This window comes from Peromyscus maniculatus, chromosome 23, assembly GCF_049852395.1.
Source record: "Peromyscus maniculatus bairdii isolate BWxNUB_F1_BW_parent chromosome 23, HU_Pman_BW_mat_3.1, whole genome shotgun sequence".
Lineage (NCBI taxonomy): Eukaryota > Metazoa > Chordata > Mammalia > Rodentia > Cricetidae > Peromyscus > Peromyscus maniculatus.
Genome location: NC_134874.1, coordinates 41,564,628 through 41,584,748, shown reverse-complemented (window position 1 = coordinate 41,584,748; position 20,121 = coordinate 41,564,628). Strand labels below are relative to the sequence as shown.

Here is a 20,121-nt window from a genome sequence, read left to right as displayed (position 1 = left end):
TATGAAATACATAATTGTGAAATAATATTGTGATTACTAACTAAAATGGCAGTTAACACTTCCAGTAATATTACTAGAGTGAAAAAGCCACTTGTACATGTGTCACAACATCTCTGGACATGGAAGAGGGGAATTCTGATTTCTAGGCTATGATGTGCAAAATATGGAAACATTTATATTGAAATTCATTCAGAAAACATAAAATAGGCAAAAGTTATAATTATCATCAGAGTGGCTTCATTCAGCAAATGATGGATACAAATGTGGATACACACAAATATTAGGCATAGCTCAGGGAATCCTTGGACGACAGGGAGGAAGGAGTCAGAGGGGTCAAGGACATTGTAGAGACCCAGAGAGGTTTCCTCTTGAGAACTTACTTAGGGTCCAAAAATCTGAGCTTGCTTTTTCCAATATGGCTGCATAAGGGGATGATTTGACTATGGATGTGGTTACCAGGTATTTGGAAGGGTCTACACTTGGCTGTGCAGTATGCTTTGATCCAGCAAGGGGGATGTCTTTTTACCCACCCCTCGGCATTGTTATAAAAAGCCCCTTTGAAGAGACAGAAGGGATTGATCCAGGTTTTCCCAAAGCTATTCTGTATTTCTGTCTTTCTCCTCTTCAATATCGTTCCATCTAATATTTTCTTATCCCTCGCTCTTCCTCATAGGAACCCTTTAAAAGGTGAGAGCTGTCTTACCATATGACACTACAAAAAACCCCCACATAATCAAATATCCTGGGCTTATAGGGTCTCACAGAGACAAACCTGACAGTCAAGGAGCCTGCATGGGTCTAACCAAGGCTATTGCATATATGCTATGGTTGAGTAGCATTTTCTTCTTATGGAACTCCAAATAGTGGGAGCAGGGTCTGTCCCTGACTATTTTGCCTGTTGCTGGGACATTCTTCCTCCTACTTGTTTGCCTAGTCAATTGTTAATAAAATGGGTGGTGCCTTGGCTTACTGAAGCTTGATATATCATGTCCGTTTGATACCTCAGAGAGACCTTCCATTTTCAGAAGGGAAAGGAGGAGGAGTAGTAGATGGAGGAGAGGTAGGGGAGGAATTTAGAGTGGGGGTTGGTGGGGGACTGTGTTTGGGATGTAATAAATAAGAGAAGAATAGAGGAAAAAAATCTAATTTGGGCTGAGTTCTGAAGTAATTTACTGAGACATTTTCTCTATTTATTATAGAGCAGTCTAAATTATGGACAACTAAGAACAAAAGAATTGATAATATTTCAAAATAAAATTTCATTCACTGTTAATATTTATTGGAAACCCATCTTGGAAAACATATCTGGATATACTATCTCTCTGAATAGAAATTTCACTATTTGCTTAAAATTTATGAAACAACACAATGTTAAAATGTAGTTTACTAGTAAAAATAAATACAGTAATTTTGGTAATACAGTAGTGAATAGTGGTAATGGATACATTACCCCAGTCTTGGTTCATCTACAAACCATTCATATGGCTTTCCTCAGCAAAAGACATCTGAGATGCAATATTATTTCAGGGCCTCCTTACAGGACTGTGGTCATACCTTACACCACTGGTCAATGGATTATGAAACCCTGATGGAAGCTTCCTGTCTTCCATGTTCTCCATCTTGGCCATTGATCTTTCCAACCACATTGCTTCTAACAACAATGACCTTATCCACCCTCACACCCTCATAATATAACCCATTTTCAATAAGGAGTCACAGTTATCAGGGTTTAGAGTCTTAACAGAGCCATCTGGGAGACACAAGTCTAAAGTTATTTATAACCTTTGTCAAGATAAAGAAACTGCAGGTCCCTGTGACAGTCAGTAGATGTCATTGTTTCTTTCAGACCTTGCTTCTTAATAGCAGATGAATATTAGAGGTGCATGGCAAGTGTTCAGGTCAGAAGCTAGCTGCTGTGTTCAACTTTTGCCACATTTGGTCTGTAAACTAGTACAATGTAACAAACGTGAAGCTATGGCTGTGATGTTAGTAATATGTGTTCTTGTGAAATTGTTCAGACTTTAAGTTTACAATCATGGCACTTTCTGCTTTTCAGATTAATAGCATTTAAAGTATTCCGAATGAACATTTTATACATAATGGGTGGAGTATATGAGCTCTTATTTACTTACTTATGGAAAATGGAAGGGGTTCTTTTAATACTTCATATTCAAAGAAAAGAAAACATAGTGGCTGAATCTTTTCTTTATGACTCAACATTGAAAAGATACACAATAGAAGAGTAGGTGAGAGTTCAAAAAGTAAATAGAATATCTAATCTCATCATTGATTGAGCCATTGATTTGGAATTCATGAATTCAGCCTATCAGTTTGCCAAGACTGAGACAGAAAACATGTTGGAGTATTGTAGATGTAACCAACCATCTTATTAAATAAGAAACACAGAACCAATGCAAAGAAGAAAGCCAAGAGATCAGAGTTAAGAGCCTTACCCGCCTGCTGCAGCTAGCCAAGAGACCTCTCCGAAAAAGACCTACTTCCTGTGTGTTTGTCTTTATATAGTCTTTCTTTTCTGCCTTCTTATTGGTTGTAAACCCAAACACATGACTGCCTCATCACTGCCTGTCTGTAGAGACTTCCAGGTCTTCTATGGTTGGTATTGAGATTAAAGGCGTGTGTCTCCAATGCTGGCTGTACCCTTGAACACACAGAAATCTACCTAGCTCTGCCTACCAAATGCTGGGATTAAAGGCGTGCACCACCACCGCCCAGCTCTGCTATCCTTGCTATTAGCTCTGACCCCCAGGCAACTTTATTTATTAACATACAAACAAAATCACATTTCAGTACAAATAAAATATCACCATAGAATATGGGGAGACATGGAAGGAATATCAGTATGCAGACACACAAGATTTGTAGAAAAAGTCCTTTTAGACGCCTCCATGCCATTCACAAGTTAGTTTGACACAGGCAATAATCAGTTTTAAAAAGCAGGATGTCTTACTGATTTCCACAGGGCCATGTCTGGTTGGGACATTTTCCAGGATGTTTTCTGTGTCATCTCCCTTGACATCCTCCCTTGCATCATCCTGAGTCGCTGTCTTGTGTAACTTTTGTGATAGAGAGCTTTTGACAAGTCTATTCAAGAGGAGTCATCCCTGGGGCCTTGATGTTCTGTCCTCTTAGATGAAGTCATGGGGCCTGTGGTTAAAGAAGATCCCAAATGTATTTTGAAGTTTGTTTTTATCTTTAATGGAGGGTCTCAGATGGAAAGTCTCAGGGAAGAGAGATTTCCAAAATTCTCCACAGAAAGTAGAAGAGGCTTGTCAAAAATACATGTGATTAGAGTCATGACTTCAGTCACCAGGAATATTACAAACTCTTGTGTCCACAAAAATATGAGCTCTATATATAGCTGATAAACACATTGGGATCTGTGTCCCTCATGTTTATACTATGGTAGATGCTTCAGCTTTTTGATGCTCTCTCGAACTTTTATTTTCTTGCTCTTGCAGACTCTTGTTCCTTTGTCCTCCTTGGATGATTTTTTGTGCACGTTAAAAGCACTAAATTCTTTGCACAGTGATGGAAATATGGTGATTGCTGCACTTGTTCCTCTTTTCCATTATTATCTCAGGAAAACAGATGATCTTAGAGGTGAAGATATGCGTGATCTCTGGTAAGTGCTTTTACAATTTGTTCCTTTTCAAAATTCAGACTTCAGTGTCCTCAAGTAAGTTTGGATTCATGTGAATTTAATGCTAATTTCCCATCCTGGCATTCCCTTTCTTGTATTCACAAATCTCTTTTTCAGGTGTGTTGTCCTGTTCCCTGTTTTCTTCTCTCAAAGAAAGAAGAGTTTGTTTTAATTCATGTTATTTTACACATGCTACTCTGTATCTATGTTCCTCTGCCTTGCTTTTAGCTGTTCAGGGGTAGGACATGTTCATGGTTTTCTCTGCAGATGGAATATTTTTAAAAAGCTGACACACCGCTTCGGGCAGTTTTCAAAGTCTAGTTGTTCTCCTTTGAGGAGAAATGATACCATTTATTGCAGTGACGATAGAGTCCTTCCTTATGTGATGGTGGAGTGACAGGGACTGCTTGTGCTAGTTGCTGCTGTTTTGCAAGTCAGAATACAATAATTTGGAGTTGGAACCTCTGCTGTGAAAATGCTTTCAAAATGACTTACAGTTTTCATCTATAATTTTGATTAGTAATCTTTTAGACTTTGTCAATTTTGCACCATTTGCTCCATTTCATTCCGGTGTTTCTGATTATTAACAGTTGGTATGGATGTGTTCTGGAGATCATATAGATGTTGAGGGCGACCTCTGAGTGTTGTTTCTTAGTTAGTTTTAAGGCTGTGGAGCATTGGCAGACAAATTGGTAAAATTACAATTATCTCTGCTGGAGATAAATGTCTATGTAGGATTCTTTGTGAGGGATGTGAGATTTATTTATTCCATGCAGACATTTCTGTAGCTGTAGAATCCATGTATTAAGAAATACAATGGAGGAAGATGGCTTGCATTCAATTTAGAACAAAACTCTGTAAAATGGAAATGCAGAAGCACTGTCCAGGTATAATGTCAGCAGATAGACAGGCGTGAACAGAAAATTTGGTCCTTGTGATGCAATTGTGTTTTTGCTGAAGCTTGAATGCAGTGCTAAGTCATCAGCCCTGGGAATATACAGCAGGATAAATGATCAGAGAGGAAAATTTGGTAGATTAAGTATGTTTTGACAGCTTAGTCTGAAATAGACAGAACAAATATGGTGAGAGAACTCCATTCACAGGAGCGTGCCTATTTGACTATATATGGAGAGTGGGTTTCTCTTGTTTTTTCCCCTCTTACTTGATTCTCCTCACATTTTGATTGAATGCACACAGGCAAGTTCTTTCCTATAATCATAAAATATACATGGAATGTACAATAATGTTTTTGTGGCTTAATCTCTAATTTTATTTTATTTTGTGAGGTCCTAATTTAAAAGATGATAAGGAAACACTATATATATCCATATATAGCATTGTAAATACACATACATATATCCCAAGATAATAAATATGTATTTATTACTATATATACATATATAAGTAAGGATAATATTTCTTTCCAGATTAATGCATATTAATGCCTATGAGAAGTATGGCTAGTTTCCTGGTCAGGTACTTTTTAAAGTCTCTTTGTAAATGGACAATAATATCCCCCATAAGAGATTACAAACAGAGAATCTCTCTACTAGTCTGTGAGCATCATTTTTTTTCACATTTACTTAAAGGTAAATTTGACAAGACAAGTCAAAGTAGCATTTGAACAATACAATTACAAGTTTATATATTGTTTTCAGAAACTGAAACAAATGCATGCTTCTTCCCTCACCTTGAGCCCTCCTCATTACTTAGCTTCTATGGGTTTGTGGATTGTAGCACAGTTCTCATTTATAGCTAACATCCACTTATAAGTGAGTATATACTGTGTTTGTCTTTCTGGGTCCAGGTTGCCTCACTCAGTATGATCTTTTCTAGTTGCATCCATTTGCCAGCATATTTCATGATGTTATTGTTTTTAACAGCTGAGTAGTACTCCATTGTATTAAAGTACCAAAATTTATTTATACATTCTTTGGTTGAAAGGCATCAAGGTTGTTGCCAGTTCATGGCTACTAAGAATAAAGCTGCTACGAATATAGTTGAACAAGTGTCCTTCTAGTATAGTGCAACATCCTTTTGGTGTACTTGCAAGAGTGGTATAGCTGGGTGCTTGAGGTAGATCTATTTCCAATTTTCCAATAAACCATCATTTTGATTTCCAAAGTGGTTGTACAAGATTTTACTCCCAGTATCATTGGAGGAGTGTTCCCCTAGCTCCACATTCTCACTAGCATGAGCTGGCACTTGGATTTTTGATCTTAGCCTTTCTGACATGTGTAAGATGGAAGACCAGTGCTGTTTTGATTTGCATTTTCCTGATGGCTGAGGATGTTGGCCATTTGAGATTCCTCAGTGGAGAATCTCTGTTTAGGTCTGTACCCTGGTTTTGAATTAGATTATTTGATTTTTTGATACTTAGTTTCTTGAGTTTTTTCATATGTTTTGGATATCAGCCTTCTGTCAGATGTGGAGTTGGTGAAGATAATTTCCCATTCTGTAGGCTGCCATTTTTTTCTTTTGACAGTGTCCTGTGCCTTACAGAAGGTTTTCAGTTTCATGGAGAATATATTCCTTGATAATTTGGATTTCATAATGTTTCTAATTAGATGCTTTCTTCCTAATAAATATATTTCATGTTAAAGGAAATAATACTTGCTTTGTGGTTATCCTAATAATTCTCACAGTGTTATGTTCATTTCAAACACTTTTTATATTTATTATTGAAAATAAAAATATGAATTTCAAGATTTCTCAAAAGATTTCCATCCTTATCTTGATCATTCATTTTTCTCATGTATATCCATGGTCTAATTATGGATATAACCACCTCAAGTTTTCTACTCTATTTCCCTTCATTAATAATATGAACTGCATGTATTTGGTTTCCCCTGGAATATCAATGGATTAACCACCCATTAATTTTTCCAGTGTTTATTATTCTCCTTTTAACTGAGTTTCTAACAATTATATCTTCTTGGATTTTCAGTGGAAAAGATGTGAAACAGCAAACATTCAATAATCCATAGCAGGCATTTCTGTTCTTCGTCTCTTCCTGCTGATGTATCTTTGAATCTTGAAACATTATTACTCTACTCAAAATATTTGAAACAATCAATGCTTTTTTTTAGTTTTGCATTTATGTGATGATCACTGATGTTCAAAATTTTTGAAAGTGGCTGCTGACTATATGTGTTTTTCTTTTGTAAAGGATCTGTTCATGCCATAACCCATTTGTTGGTTGGATGTTTTGTTTCCTTGATTTATAACTAACTTCTTTCAGTTAATTAAAACTTTAGATATTAGATCAACACCTAGAAAACAAATGGAAGATGTTTTCTCCTATTATATGATGTTCTGATAACAAATTTCTTTGCTCTATAGAGTATTTTTTTTCATTTTGTTGTAGTTGTACCTTCATTTTGTGTGGCTCCATCTGTTGATACCCAAGGCTAATTTGTGTAACACTGGCATTCTCTTCAGTAACTTCTTGCCTACACCAGTGTCTCGACAATCATTAAGTATGTGATCTTCTATCAATTTCAGTTTTTCATGTTTCAATCTAAGGACTGTGATTCATTTTGAAATGATTCCTATTCAAGGGGAGGACAATGATCCAATTTCTTTCCACTTCATGTTGATACTTAGCCTGTCAACAGATTTGTTGTATAGGCTATTTGTCTTCAATTTCTCATTATCCTCCTTGGCTATAAATAAAATACTTGACTGTTCCTTTTGTATTTAAAGCAAATTACAACTATCTAGAAGTATAATAGTTATCACCAAGAAATCTAATCGTAAGTATTTGAAAGGCTGTTGGCAAAGAGAAATCCTTATTTTCTATTGGGGCATGAAAATGTTTAGAGATATTATGGAGATCATGTTGGAGGCTCATCAAACCTTTAAAATAGAAATAACATGACGTATGACCTAATTATTCTACTTCTGGGCTCATCTATAGGAAACACTACATGCTGTCTTGTTCATTTTCTATAATTGAGAATGAGGTTATTAACATTTTTTAGTTGTTTTGTTTTGTAATTTTAAAATATGTTTTGATTTTCTTCAGTATACATTTATATTTTTTTCAATATGTTTTCATAACTAGATACACAATTCTACAAAATATCCATTTCTTCATGAAGAGAGAATTCTATTTCTTTTTCTTGCTCTTCAAATGCATGGGTTTGTGTGCATGTGTGTGTGTGTTTTGAATTTTTGTATAATGTGGTGCAGCATGAATACTTTATGTTATTGGAAACAGCTTTCAAATTTTATGAATATATTATTTTTTATATTTACATAATATCTTTTTTATTTTCATTCTATACATTAAGGTTTATTTTATCTCTGTTGCCAGTGTAGTTATTATCGTGTGCATTACTACTCAATGGATATGTTTTTTTAAACTTTACACATGCTTGCATGTATACATGTACTCCTCTGAGTACATTATGTAGAGGATCAAGGTAAATACCATAATTAGATATTTCAAAGCCACATATCTTGATATATATTCTAGAATCCACAAGGAGTAGGTTCTTGTGAAGGAATGGATTAGGTAGTGGCATGGTAGCATGCAAGAACAAAAGCTTCCTTCTCCCATGTCCTTATATAGGTGCCCATCAAAATTAGATGTGCATTAAAAGTGTTTCTTCCTGACTAAAGATCAAGATTAAGGAAGTGTCTAAAATACCTGGATTAAAAGGATGTTTCCCTACCTCTAAGATCCAGATTATATTCCATCAAGTAGATAACCAAGAATAATGATCAGAAGTCTGTCCCTTGCCAAAGAGACACATAATCATACCTCATTTTGTTGTGATTAATTTCCAAATGAAAAGACCATGAGGCATAGGAGGTTTAACAACTAAATTTACTGTCTATTGTGAGAATATTCTTTCATTGGGGAAGCCTCAAATAATGTGTATCCTTTCTCTTTAAGTTCTCAATGACACCAAGTTTCATTCTTGTCAAAGTTCACCATAGAGAACCCATGAATTCATGAGGCTTACAGAAAATAAGTAAGGTCTTTCTGATGACAATGTGGGTGATCTAGATTTAGTCACTGAAAATTCTTTACTCGGTATATATTAAGATAATTTATCATTACATAGATAGATATCCCCCTCCCACCTTTTAAAAATATTGTCAGGTCATGTTCTCATTTTTTAAAGTCCTATTAATATTTAACTTGTTCTGCTGTTGTCATTTTAGTCTACCAGAATTGAAGGTAGAGCCTGCTTGTTATTGTTTTACTTACTAGACAGGACAAAATGCCTGTGTTGGATCTTCAAACACTTTTTATTTATTTATTTATTTATTTATTTATTTATTTATTTATTTACTTTCAATGAGGCTTCATTGGTGGGAAATGTCCTTATAATCATTAAAATGTTTATTTCTTTATATGCATTCATACATATATCATATCTATCTATCTATATTTATATCACATTTACAAGCACAAATATATCTTATTCATATATAAATGATGGCTATATTCCAATATGACTAAAATATCCTGGTTTAGGAACAATAATATTTTAAAGGTTATCAATAACCTTAAGTGGTATGAGCTATATTGTAGAACCAGAGTTGGGATATGCATCAAGGAGATATAATTTTGACCAGAACTATATGATTCCATAAGTCTTGGACTTAAAAGTAGACATTAAATTTATATGTAAAACCTCAGGTTAATTGTTCCAAAGAAGTGTTCAGAAACATAGTAATTTCTATTTATTTATTCTATGTGGTCATGTTGATTATATACATATTTGTATTTAAGATTTTTTTACCTTTAATATTACTATGAACAAAATAAATGAAGGCCAAATCAATAATTGTAATTCACAAGAGCATTTACTTATAATCATTTTGTTATTAAAACATGATATGAACAACAAACCATAATTTCAAAGGAACTGTCTATACATAAGTAATGGAAAAGACAAATGCTAATAAATGAAAATCTTATGATTATTGGTTATTGGCATTAGAGTTTTATCTTTTTCATTGTGAAAGGGAAACTTAACATAAGGCTCCTTAGTAAATATTTTGTAAGTTCGTGCAGAAACAAAAGATATTCAAAGAACAAAGGAGCAAAGGACATTTTAGAGGAAAAGTAGTTTGGACTTACCAGTCCAAATCATCAGTAGTGAGACCCAGTTGAGACTACTCTAGTAGCACTTTCCTGGCTGCACCTTGTCTCTCAGTTGGCAATTCATTCTTTGCATCTTTGTTGGGATCTGTGAATTTCAATAAGATTTTATCTTTGGAAGCCAGCAATTATAGCATGCAAACAAAACACTAAAAGTTACAAAATAAACAACATAGAAGCCCAAAATTTTCTCCATGGTTGTATATAAAATGGGTGTGGTGGTCCTATTGGACTGAATGGGACCATGAAGCATAATGGTGGTCACTATTTTGACTTGTCCCAAGTGATGACATTAACGAAGATGGTGGTGAAGTCACATGGCATGTGTTGTCTTTATGATATCATTAGCAAAGTTAGCAGTCAAGTCACATGATGGTTCTGTCTTGATGAGAATCCTCAAGTCATGTGTGCAATAAACTTGGTCATATTTTCTGTTCAAGTTGTCATCAGCTGCAGGGTAATGAAATTACATCTGTCATCTGGTATTTGAAGTTGTTGTGTAGTCGACTTTGTGTGGATGGTAAGAACATAGTGAAGGGAAAGCAAAAAAGGCAGTAAGATTAGGGAAAATACTAAAACTGAGCACACACACAAACAAAACCCCCAGAGGATTCAAGTCAAGCCTGTTAGGCTGTTAAAGCATTGGGAGCTAACTCAGTCATTCTACTCTTAATTGTATGGCTCTCAGAAAGGAGAGAGAAATGGCAATGGAAGAGAGGAAAGGAATTCAAAGGGATGTGCTTGGGTGGGGGATACCCTCAATCTCCTCCCAGGTTTAGATCCAAATGTTGCTTTGGGGTTGATACATGTGACACAGGTAGACATCACCATAAGCATCATTGGTCCTCCATCAGAACAACTGAAGGGCTACAGTCTCTCTATCTATGTACAGACATAGTGAGTGTGATGTGGAGGACTTGGGGGTTTTATAGGACAAAACAGGGGAACCTTAAAGGATGGAAGCTTAACATCTTCTGGTTATTTCACTACAGTGTCAAAGAATTAGGGGAGTTTGTTTGTGTTTGTCCTTACCAGAGATTCCAAGGTTGCTATCAGCTCAGGTCAACATTCTTGTCCAGAAATTTTAGATCCATCTGAGGCTTTTAGGTTTAAGCCATCACTTACTGTTACACCGGTATTCAACTTACAACCATTACTGTGATGACAAAAAATATTACTTATAGATATATAATATTGAAGGTATAAAAGCCCTTGCATCATACTGTTCAATATGATATGATTCCCCTTCATAAATATTGACAATCTTTCTGTGCAGGTTCAAGTGGAGGAGCTACCAGTTTTCTTTGGCCTTCATATTTGCTGTTGAGGAGATCAACAAGAATACTCACATTTTACCCAATACATCTCTAGGATTTGATCTCTATCATGTCCCAAGCAATCAATGGCATATTCTCCAGGAAGCTTTTACTTGCCTCACGGGAACTAAAATAATTATTCCGAATTACACATGTAGAGGACAGAAGAAGGCCGCGGCTTTACTTACAGGAACATCATGGGCAACCTCTGCACATATTGGGAGACTGCTCAATCTCTACAAATATCCACAGGTGAGGGACTTGGCCATGAAGAAAAAAGAAACCAGTATTATACTGCAGACATTTCAGGTGTTTTCAAATGTAAAGAAATGATGCTGTATCATTCATCTTTCAAAGTATATAAATCAGGCATTTGGTTATATAGCCTCATATACTTTGCTTGAGATTAAAAAAAATATGGTGGAGCCTATACTGGTTGTTTAGAAAAACAAGAAAAACATATTCTGTCTTTGAGTAATTCTATAAAGTTCTTCAAAAACAAAATGAAAGTTTAAAACACCATGAGTAGAAGTTAGTTTATACCAATCCAAAGTGTCACCTCAGGTCTTAAATTGTGTTCTAGGTCAATGTTTTCACTCTTGTTTCCTATTTGAAATTTTCTTCAGATTAATTTTGGGCCATTTGACACTATGCTAAGTGACAGAGCCCAGTTCACTTCTCTCTACCAGACAGCACTCAAGGACACATCTCTGTCACAAGGCATTGTCATTTTGATGATTCATTTCAGCTGGACCTGGGTGGGACTGGTTCTCATAGATGACCACAATGGGGCTGAGATTCTCTCAGACCTGAGAGGAGAGATGGACAGGAACAGAGTGTGCATAGCTTTTGTAGAAATGATTCAGGACAACTTGATTTCCTCCAATGACTTTTCCAGAACAACTTACCTGAAGATCCTGAAATCATCTGCAAATGTGGTTTTCATTTATGGTGACACAGAATCTTCACATGGTATAATCATAAATACAGGGATACGTTTAATGAATGGGAAAGTTTGGATCATGAGGTCACAATGGGATTCAACTACTGATTTTGAGTATTTCATATTTGATTCATTCCATGGGAGTCTCATTTTTGCACACCACCGTGCTGAGATTTCTGATTTTAGGAAGTTTGTCCAGACATACAACCCTTCCAAATACCCAGAAGATGGTTATCTTGCTGTTTTGTGGAACACATACTTCAATTGTCCCTTTTCTGGACCTGATTGTAAAATTTTGAGTAGCTGTCTACCCAACGTTTCCTTGGAAATGTTGCCTAAAAATGTTTGGGAAATGGATATGACTGAAGAGAGTTACAATATATATAATTCTGTATATGCTGTGGCTCACAGTCTCCATGAGATGACACTCAAACAAGTACAAATTCAGCCCCATGGAAATGGGGAGATAAGTAACTTCCCTTGGGAGGTAATTTCTCTGCCTGTATATTTTATCAATGTTTGTATACATGTATATTTTATCAACATTTTAGCCCAGTGACATACTGAGGTTTTACAAAAGCACACATTACATGATTGTACACTGTGGCAGGTTTTGCAAAAAAGCACCTGAGAGACTGTATGTAATTTCAACATATAGAAGTGATTGCAGACACGTGTCATTGTTCATGAGAATGGGTGGCAATAACAAGGTTTAAATGTATGTCATTATATACTTTGTGTTATATTTAACCTCAGAATCTTCTCATGACATAATACTCAATTGAAACCTCATTATCTCTAAGTACATTACCGAACAGAAATAAGAGAACTATATCCTTAATGGTCAAATGCTATTAGAACCTTGTGGTTAAAATTCTGAAGCTATGGTTATGTTTCCTAATTGACCATTTTCATTACATTTTGGACATAAACACCCCAGTTTACAAACTGAAACTTTGACTAGATTACTTCAATATTTGGATGCAGCTAGTACTTGAAGCCTGTGGATTTTTGCTTGAATTCACATTCATCAATTAAATCTATTTGTTTATTTGCTTGTTATTGTGTGTTTGTGTATGTCAGTTCAGTTCTTTCTTTTGAAACTAACTTGTGGTGATATTTTATTTGTACTCGAACAAATAAAGTTCACCTGGGGATCAAAGGAAAAAGCCAGCCACTCTATTAAGCATAGAGGTCAGACAGCAGTAGCACACACCTTTAATTCTAGCATCTGGGAGGCAGAGATTCATATGGATCTCTGTGAGATCAAGGTCACACTGGGATCAGAGCCAGGGTGGTGGTACATGCCTTTAATCCCAGCACTAGTTAACCATGGAGGTCTGTAAGTCTGTACAGACAGACAGGAACTGAAATAGCTGGGTGGAGAGAGAAAGTAAGATGGCAGGGCACAGAAAGGTATATAGGTGTGAGGATACAGGAAGTATCTCTTTTGGGCTGAGGATTTCCTAGTGGTAAGAACTTGTGGCTGACTTATTCTGTTCCTCTGATCTCTCAGCTTTCATCCCAATAACTGGCTCCAGGTTTTTTGTTTGTTTGTTTGTTTGTTTTATTAATAAGACCATTTAGCAATTTGTGTTACACTGTCTAGAAACATTATGACAATATTCATATTTGGTCTTCATCCATTAAAAGGTTGATAGCTTGGTATAGCTAGCAAATAATGGCAGGGATTTAGGACAATGAGACCCATTGCTTCATTGGGTTCTGTTGATTTTTCTAGGAACAAATTCATCATCAAATTCTGCATCTCTTTTAGCTTCATCCTTTTCTCAAGAATATCCATTTCAAAAATGGTGCTGGAAACCTTGTGGTTTTGGATTCACAAAGGAAATTAGATGCAGAATATGATATTCTCAATTTCTGGAATTTTCCAGATGGTCTCAGACAAAAGATAAAAGTTGGAACATTTTCTCCAAAAGCTCCACAGGGCCAAGAACTATGTTTGTCTGACCATATGATACAGTGGGCTACAGGATTTACAGAGGTGGGCTGGATCTTATCTCATTGTTTTGATCTTTATGTCAATAGACATTTGTTTGGGGATGTAATGATTGTTGTTTCCTTACTCAGTGCCCATCTGTACGAACAAAACTACTGTTATATGAGAAAGCATTTGTTGCCTTATTCTGAGAAATGGGATTGTTTATTTTTCCATATCTTTTTTTCTATGGGTACTTATTTCCATTGATATATATAGTATCTATTTATTAAGATTACATTCCTATCACCACACCACCTGACAAGAGTACTAGTTTGACTGTCAAATTTGAAAATATTAGTGCATGGTCATTTTGCTTTCAGGCACCTGATAATGCACAGTAGCATGGATGGCACATGTGAATGGTTTAATTGCAAGTTTTGCTGCTAAAAAAAGGAAGCAATTTGTCAAACAACCAAAAAAAAAAAAAAAAAGAAAGAAAGAAAGAAAAAGAAAAACCTGGCAGACATAAGTTAAGAACATTGACTGTTGTGGGATGGTCTGTATGGAAAATGTGTTGCTTTGATTGGTCAATAAATAAAACACCGATTGGCCAGTGGTTAGGCAGGAAGTATAGGTGGGACTAACAGAGAGGAGAAAAGAAAGAACAGGAAGGTAGAAGGAGTCACTGCCAGCTGCTGCCAGGACAAGCAGCATGTGAAGATGCCGGTAAGCCACGAGCCACGTGGCAAGGTATAGATTTATAGAAATGGATTAATTTAAGCTATAAGAACAGTTAGCAAGAAGCCTGCCATGGCCATACAGTTTGTAAGCAATATAAGTCTCTGTGTTTACTTGGTTGGGTCTGAGCAGCTGTGGGACTGGCGGGTGACAAAGATTTGTCCTGACTGTGGGCAAGGCAGGAAAACTCTTGCTACATGTTGACTTTATTGGGTCACACTTAGCATGAGCATTTCATAATGATTCAGGCAATCATGTTGGCAAGAGCCTGAAAAAGTGAGTCATGTTTATCTTCAGTCAGGAAGTAGACTGATGTGAACACTGCTCTTCACATCCCTTTTTTTCTTTCAGTCCTTAGCAATAACAACCAATGAAATAGTGCACATACTTATAGAATATGTTATCTCTCACAGAAAGTCACAAAGACTAGTTCACATGTTTATTTTGAATCCTGTCAAGCTGACAAACGTTAGCCAAGCATCACCACTGAGAAACAAAGCTGCTCACTCCAGCTGTCAGGAAGTACAGAATAGGATCAGTATGTCATTACACTTGCCCATTTAGACACGTACTTCATGACCTAACTTCTTCTTATTTTGTCCTATCTCTTATATTTTCACAATTGTTCAGATTTCTGTTGTCTTTAGATCATTGTTTAAATACATTGATCTTCTTGGATATACTATATTGAAATTAGAAGTAATGCATCAAAACAAAAATCTTCAAATAATAAATATAAATCTTGCCATATCATTGTTCTATATTGAAAAAATATTGTTTTTATTATTTTGAAACTATACACTCCTGAATATTTTCTCTTTTATATTTAATTCTCAGCTTCCCTGTTCTGTGTGCAGTGAGAGCTGTGTTACTGGATTCAGAAAATCCTCTCAGGAGGGGAAAGCTGCCTGCTGCTATGATTGCATTCGTTGTCCAGATAATGAGATTTCCAATGAGACAGGTAAGTGTCAGTCTAACTGGGGTATTTCCCACCTCTCCACAGTGTTCTGCAATGTCTAAACAGATGGACAAGTTCTGTGAAGGAACAGCAGAGATAAGTCCTCTGATTCTTTCAGTTAGAAGTAAAAATATTTTAGTTCATTTTTTCAGTAATTTGGATGGTGCTCTGGACATTGAAACTCATACTTGATGTATGCTGTTGATCTACTACAGCCATTATTTCCTTTGGAGATAAGCTTTACCCATCACAGAGTAGTCTGCTTTCTTCACCATGGCATTTCACACACACACACACACACACACACACACACACACACACACACACACACACTATAAATTACTGACTTATCTTTTATTTCAAACCATAGTTAATTCATAGTTAGCACACATTGAAGGGTTGATTTCTTATGGCCCTCAGTTGGATAATTTCAGTCATGATTCTGGGTTCATCAGGAGTGATCAGAAAGGTCATATTTGATTTACCCATGTACATATTTAAATTTTTTTATTTTATATTTTTTCATTTTGTTTTATCTGTGAATGTTTTGTCTGCATTCATGTATGTGCACATGTACTTGCTTAGTGCACATCAAAGTTAGAAGAGGGCATAAGATCTTCTGGTGGTGGAGGCACAGATAGTAGCATTGACCCCCATATAGGTGCTTGCAACTGAAACTAGGTCCTCCTAAGAGTAGCAGTATCCTGAACCACAGAACCATTTATCTACCTTTATCTTTTTTATTTCCAGTATAAATAACATTCCACATTCCCTTAATGAGTATCTTTTCTTTCCTGTTTTCCTCCATCCCCATGTGAGTACTAGAAACATCAAACTATGTAACTTCCATGGTGAGGGATATCCTTTAATAACATAGGTATTAAAGATCTTATATATGTTGTGGACAAATATATATCCATTGGGGAGGTATGTCAAAATCTTATGAGAATCTTACATTGAACACAATTTTTTTTAAATTAATAGATGCTATGTGTCATAATTTTAACTTGTTTTATACAAATAACTCTATTTTCTATAAAGAGTTAATGGAATCATTATTAAACATAGAAGTGGTAAATTATGAAAGAATGTCTTGTGACAACTAGTTGAAATGACACATTACCACTTCCGTTAATGGCAGCGTTGTGAATATGCAAGGCATAGGTGTACACCCTTGTTCTTAGAACAAGATAGGACACTGAATTTGATGGATCCTCTTTTTCAGTCAAAGGTGAACATAGTAGAGGAACCTTATGTCAAAATATATCCAAGGAACAAAAAATAGGCAAGAGACCATTGAAACAGTGAAAGTGAGGAACACACACAGACACAATGTTGAATATAGAGAGAAAATAAAAAAGGATTCCTCAACTTAACATTTATGTCTGATTATTCATGTATCAATAGTAATGTTTTGAGCAACATAATGGTTTTCCTGAACATTCAGATGTTTTAACTTTGCTTTGTATAGATAGAAACTTTCAATTTTTTTTGGTTTCTTTAATTTGCCTAATTTCAAACTGCATATTGATACTAGCTATACATACCATCAAAGATTTAATGTGCATATAGGTGCTTTGAGTACATTTGTTATATAACAATGAAAAGTACAGACTTGTTCACATTATGTCCAACAAAGAAGATAGGCAGTATCAATCTGGAATGATCGATTAGAAAGCATTTAGTAATTATCACTATTGAGCACTGATTTACTTGAGTGTGGAACAACAGAGGAAATGTGGTCAAATGCCAGAGAACTGGTTTTCTGAATTGGCTTGAGACAAAAGGGGAAACTGAACAGAGACTCATAATAACTTTAATTCCTGAGCAGATATGGATCATTGTGTGAAGTGTCCAGAAAGTCATTATGCAAATGCACAACAGAACCACTGCCTCCAGAAAGCAGTGACCTTTCTGTCCTATGAAGACCCTTTGGGGATGGCACTCATCTGCTTGGCCCTGGGCTTCTCTGCACTAACAGCTGGTGTTCTTGGTGTCTTTGTGAAGTATCACCACACTCCCATTGTCAAGGCCAATAACCAGGCTCTCACTTACATCCTGCTCATCACTCTGATCCTCTGTTTCCTCTGTCCATTGCTCTTCATTGGCCGTCCTAACACAGCCACCTGTATCCTGCAACAGAGCACATTTGCAGTTCTGTTCACTGTGGCTCTCTCCACAGTCTTGGCCAAAACTATTACTGTGGTTCTGGCTTTCAAGATCACATTGCCAGGAAGACTGACAAGGTGGATAATGATATCAAGGGTTCCTAACTTCATCATTCCCATCTGCACCCTCATCCAGCTTGTGCTCTGTGGAATTTGGCTGAGCACCTCTCCTCCATTTATTGACTCAGATGCTTACACTGAACATGGCCACATAATTATTATATGCAACAAGGGCTCCACTATTGCCTTCCATTCTGTCCTGGCATACCTCTGCTCCATGGCACTTGGGAGCTACACTATGGCTTACCTGTCCAGGAACCTGCCTGACACATTCAATGAAGCCAAGTTCATCACTTTCAGCATGCTGGTGTTCTTCAGTGTGTGGCTCACCTTCCTCCCTGTCTACCACAGCACCAAGGGGAAACTCATGGTGGCCATGGAAGTCTTCTCTATCCTGGCTTCCAGTGCAGGTCTGCTAGGCTGCATCTTTTTCCCCAAGTGCTGTATTATTTTGTTAAGACCACATAGGAATGTGCTTTCTCATGTCAGGAACAAAGCATATTCTAGAGGAAAAGTCAATCTTATAGCTTAGTCTGTGTTCTCTTAATTACATGGATTTCTTCAAGTTTGTTGAGCACTAATATAATTGTCAGAGATAATATAGAAATTTAAGATTATATATATATGTATATATATAAATTTTATTCATTGATGAAAGCCATCTTTATTCTCTCATCTCCTATTATTTACACATTTGTTTATATTAGAAGTTGACTTGTAATTTAGACGTCTTCAAGCCTGTTTATTACCAACCCAGTTATCAGAGATCATATAGCAAAGATTTTCTATTTATTGGTTTCATTTATTGGTGAAATACATCCTTATTTTCCCATCTTTCAATAGTTTTGTACATTCCTCTAAATTAGTATGCTTACTTCAATAAAAATTCATTATCTCTCTCATTTAATATCAAAGAAAAAAATGAATGGGATATATGTGTATTCTTCACCTCTTCAACATTGTATAACTTTACCATCATAGTACCAAAAGTTTTCATACATATCCATGTATTTTTGATGCACTTGATATGTTTCCTGGATATATCATGCTTATATTTTATGTATGCTTTTGCTATGAACAAATGCACATTAAAAAAATGAATATGATTTTGACATGAATATATTACTCTGTCAAATATTTGCATAATGAGATGCATATTAGAATTGTGCAAAGACAAATTTATTTCTTAATTATAACCCAAAGTCAGATATCAGTTAATCAGATACATACCCAAACAGTCAATTACATGAATCTTCTGTTAAATCTGTGGTTTGAAAAGCCCTTCTGTGCTCATGTCTATCTTTGACTAGAGATATCCAAGCGGTTTGTGTGCTCAGTCATCTACAATTCTTCAATTTTGATAAATTGTTCTATATTTTTTCAACTGAAACTGTTTATTGTATAACTTCTGCATATTTATGAGTACTCATTTCTCCATATTGTATCAACATTCCATAAAAAATATGAAATTTTTAGGAACAGCATTTCTGACGCTTCTAATTTCTTGTGTAATGTACATTTGCATAAATTTCTAAGACATTATGTTCTGTGTGCCTTGTATCATGCCATTTGTCTGTAATCAGTCTTTTTCTAGTTCACAAGCTGTAAGCTTTTAAGAATAAGGTAGAGGATAAATTATGTCAATCACTATAGTAAAATTGAAAACAAGCCAGATTCTAATTTTGAGAATAGTTTCATCAGGGTGACTCTTAAAATACATTTTTATACAATACTTTGTGATCATGGTTTGTCCTCCCTCATCTCCTCCCAGACCCTCCTTAATAGCCCACCCACCCAACTTAATGACTTCTTTTTCTCTCTGTTTAGAAAACAAACAGGAAAGAAATCCAAAAAGAACAAAACAAAAAAAAAAAAACAAAGAAACAACAACAAAACAAGGCGAAGTATGTAGAATACATGGAAATGTAGACACACACATACAAACATACACACACACACACACACACACACACAAACATAAGTTCACACAGGTGCATATATAGACTGTAGCATAAGCTACTGTAATAGTATATCTTGGGGGAGTAACCAAGCCACATCTACTTTGACTTTAGGTCCACTCCATGAAGTGGAAAATACATCTCATACTGTTTTCATGTGTCAAAACATCTGAAGCAAGATAGCTCAAGGGCCTAGGGTAAAACCAAACACTACAGTTCTATTAAAGGAACACAGCAATAAAATGAATACTAATGA

The 20,121-nt window shown here is 35.7% G+C and overlaps 1 protein-coding gene across 1 annotated transcript; it reads left to right on the top strand.

The window, feature by feature from the left end:
- Window positions 1–2,984: 2,984 nt before the first annotated feature.
- LOC102926404 (vomeronasal type-2 receptor 116-like) lies at window positions 2,985–18,674 on the top strand. The gene is made up of 6 exons (XM_076561303.1): window positions 2,985–3,643; window positions 11,059–11,350; window positions 11,725–12,528; window positions 13,819–14,046; window positions 15,559–15,682; window positions 17,511–18,674. Exons 1-6 carry the CDS (start codon window positions 3,444–3,446, stop codon window positions 18,437–18,439), a joined length of 2,577 nt encoding a protein of 858 aa, XP_076417418.1. The 5' UTR covers window positions 2,985–3,443; the 3' UTR covers window positions 18,440–18,674.
- The last annotated feature ends 1,447 nt before the right edge of the window (window positions 18,675–20,121 follow it).

Bases quoted from the DNA above. Each gene is read 5' to 3' on its own strand.
- LOC102926404 (XM_076561303.1), top strand. From the start codon at position 3,444: ATGCTCTCTCGAACTTTTATTTTCTTGCTCTTGCAGACTCTTGTTCCT. The intron at 3,644-11,058 runs GTAAGTGCTTTT...CTTTCTGTGCAG, and splicing joins GAAGATATGCGTGATCTCTG to GTTCAAGTGGAGGAGCTACC. The intron at 11,351-11,724 runs GTGAGGGACTTG...AATTTTCTTCAG, and splicing joins ATCTCTACAAATATCCACAG to ATTAATTTTGGGCCATTTGA.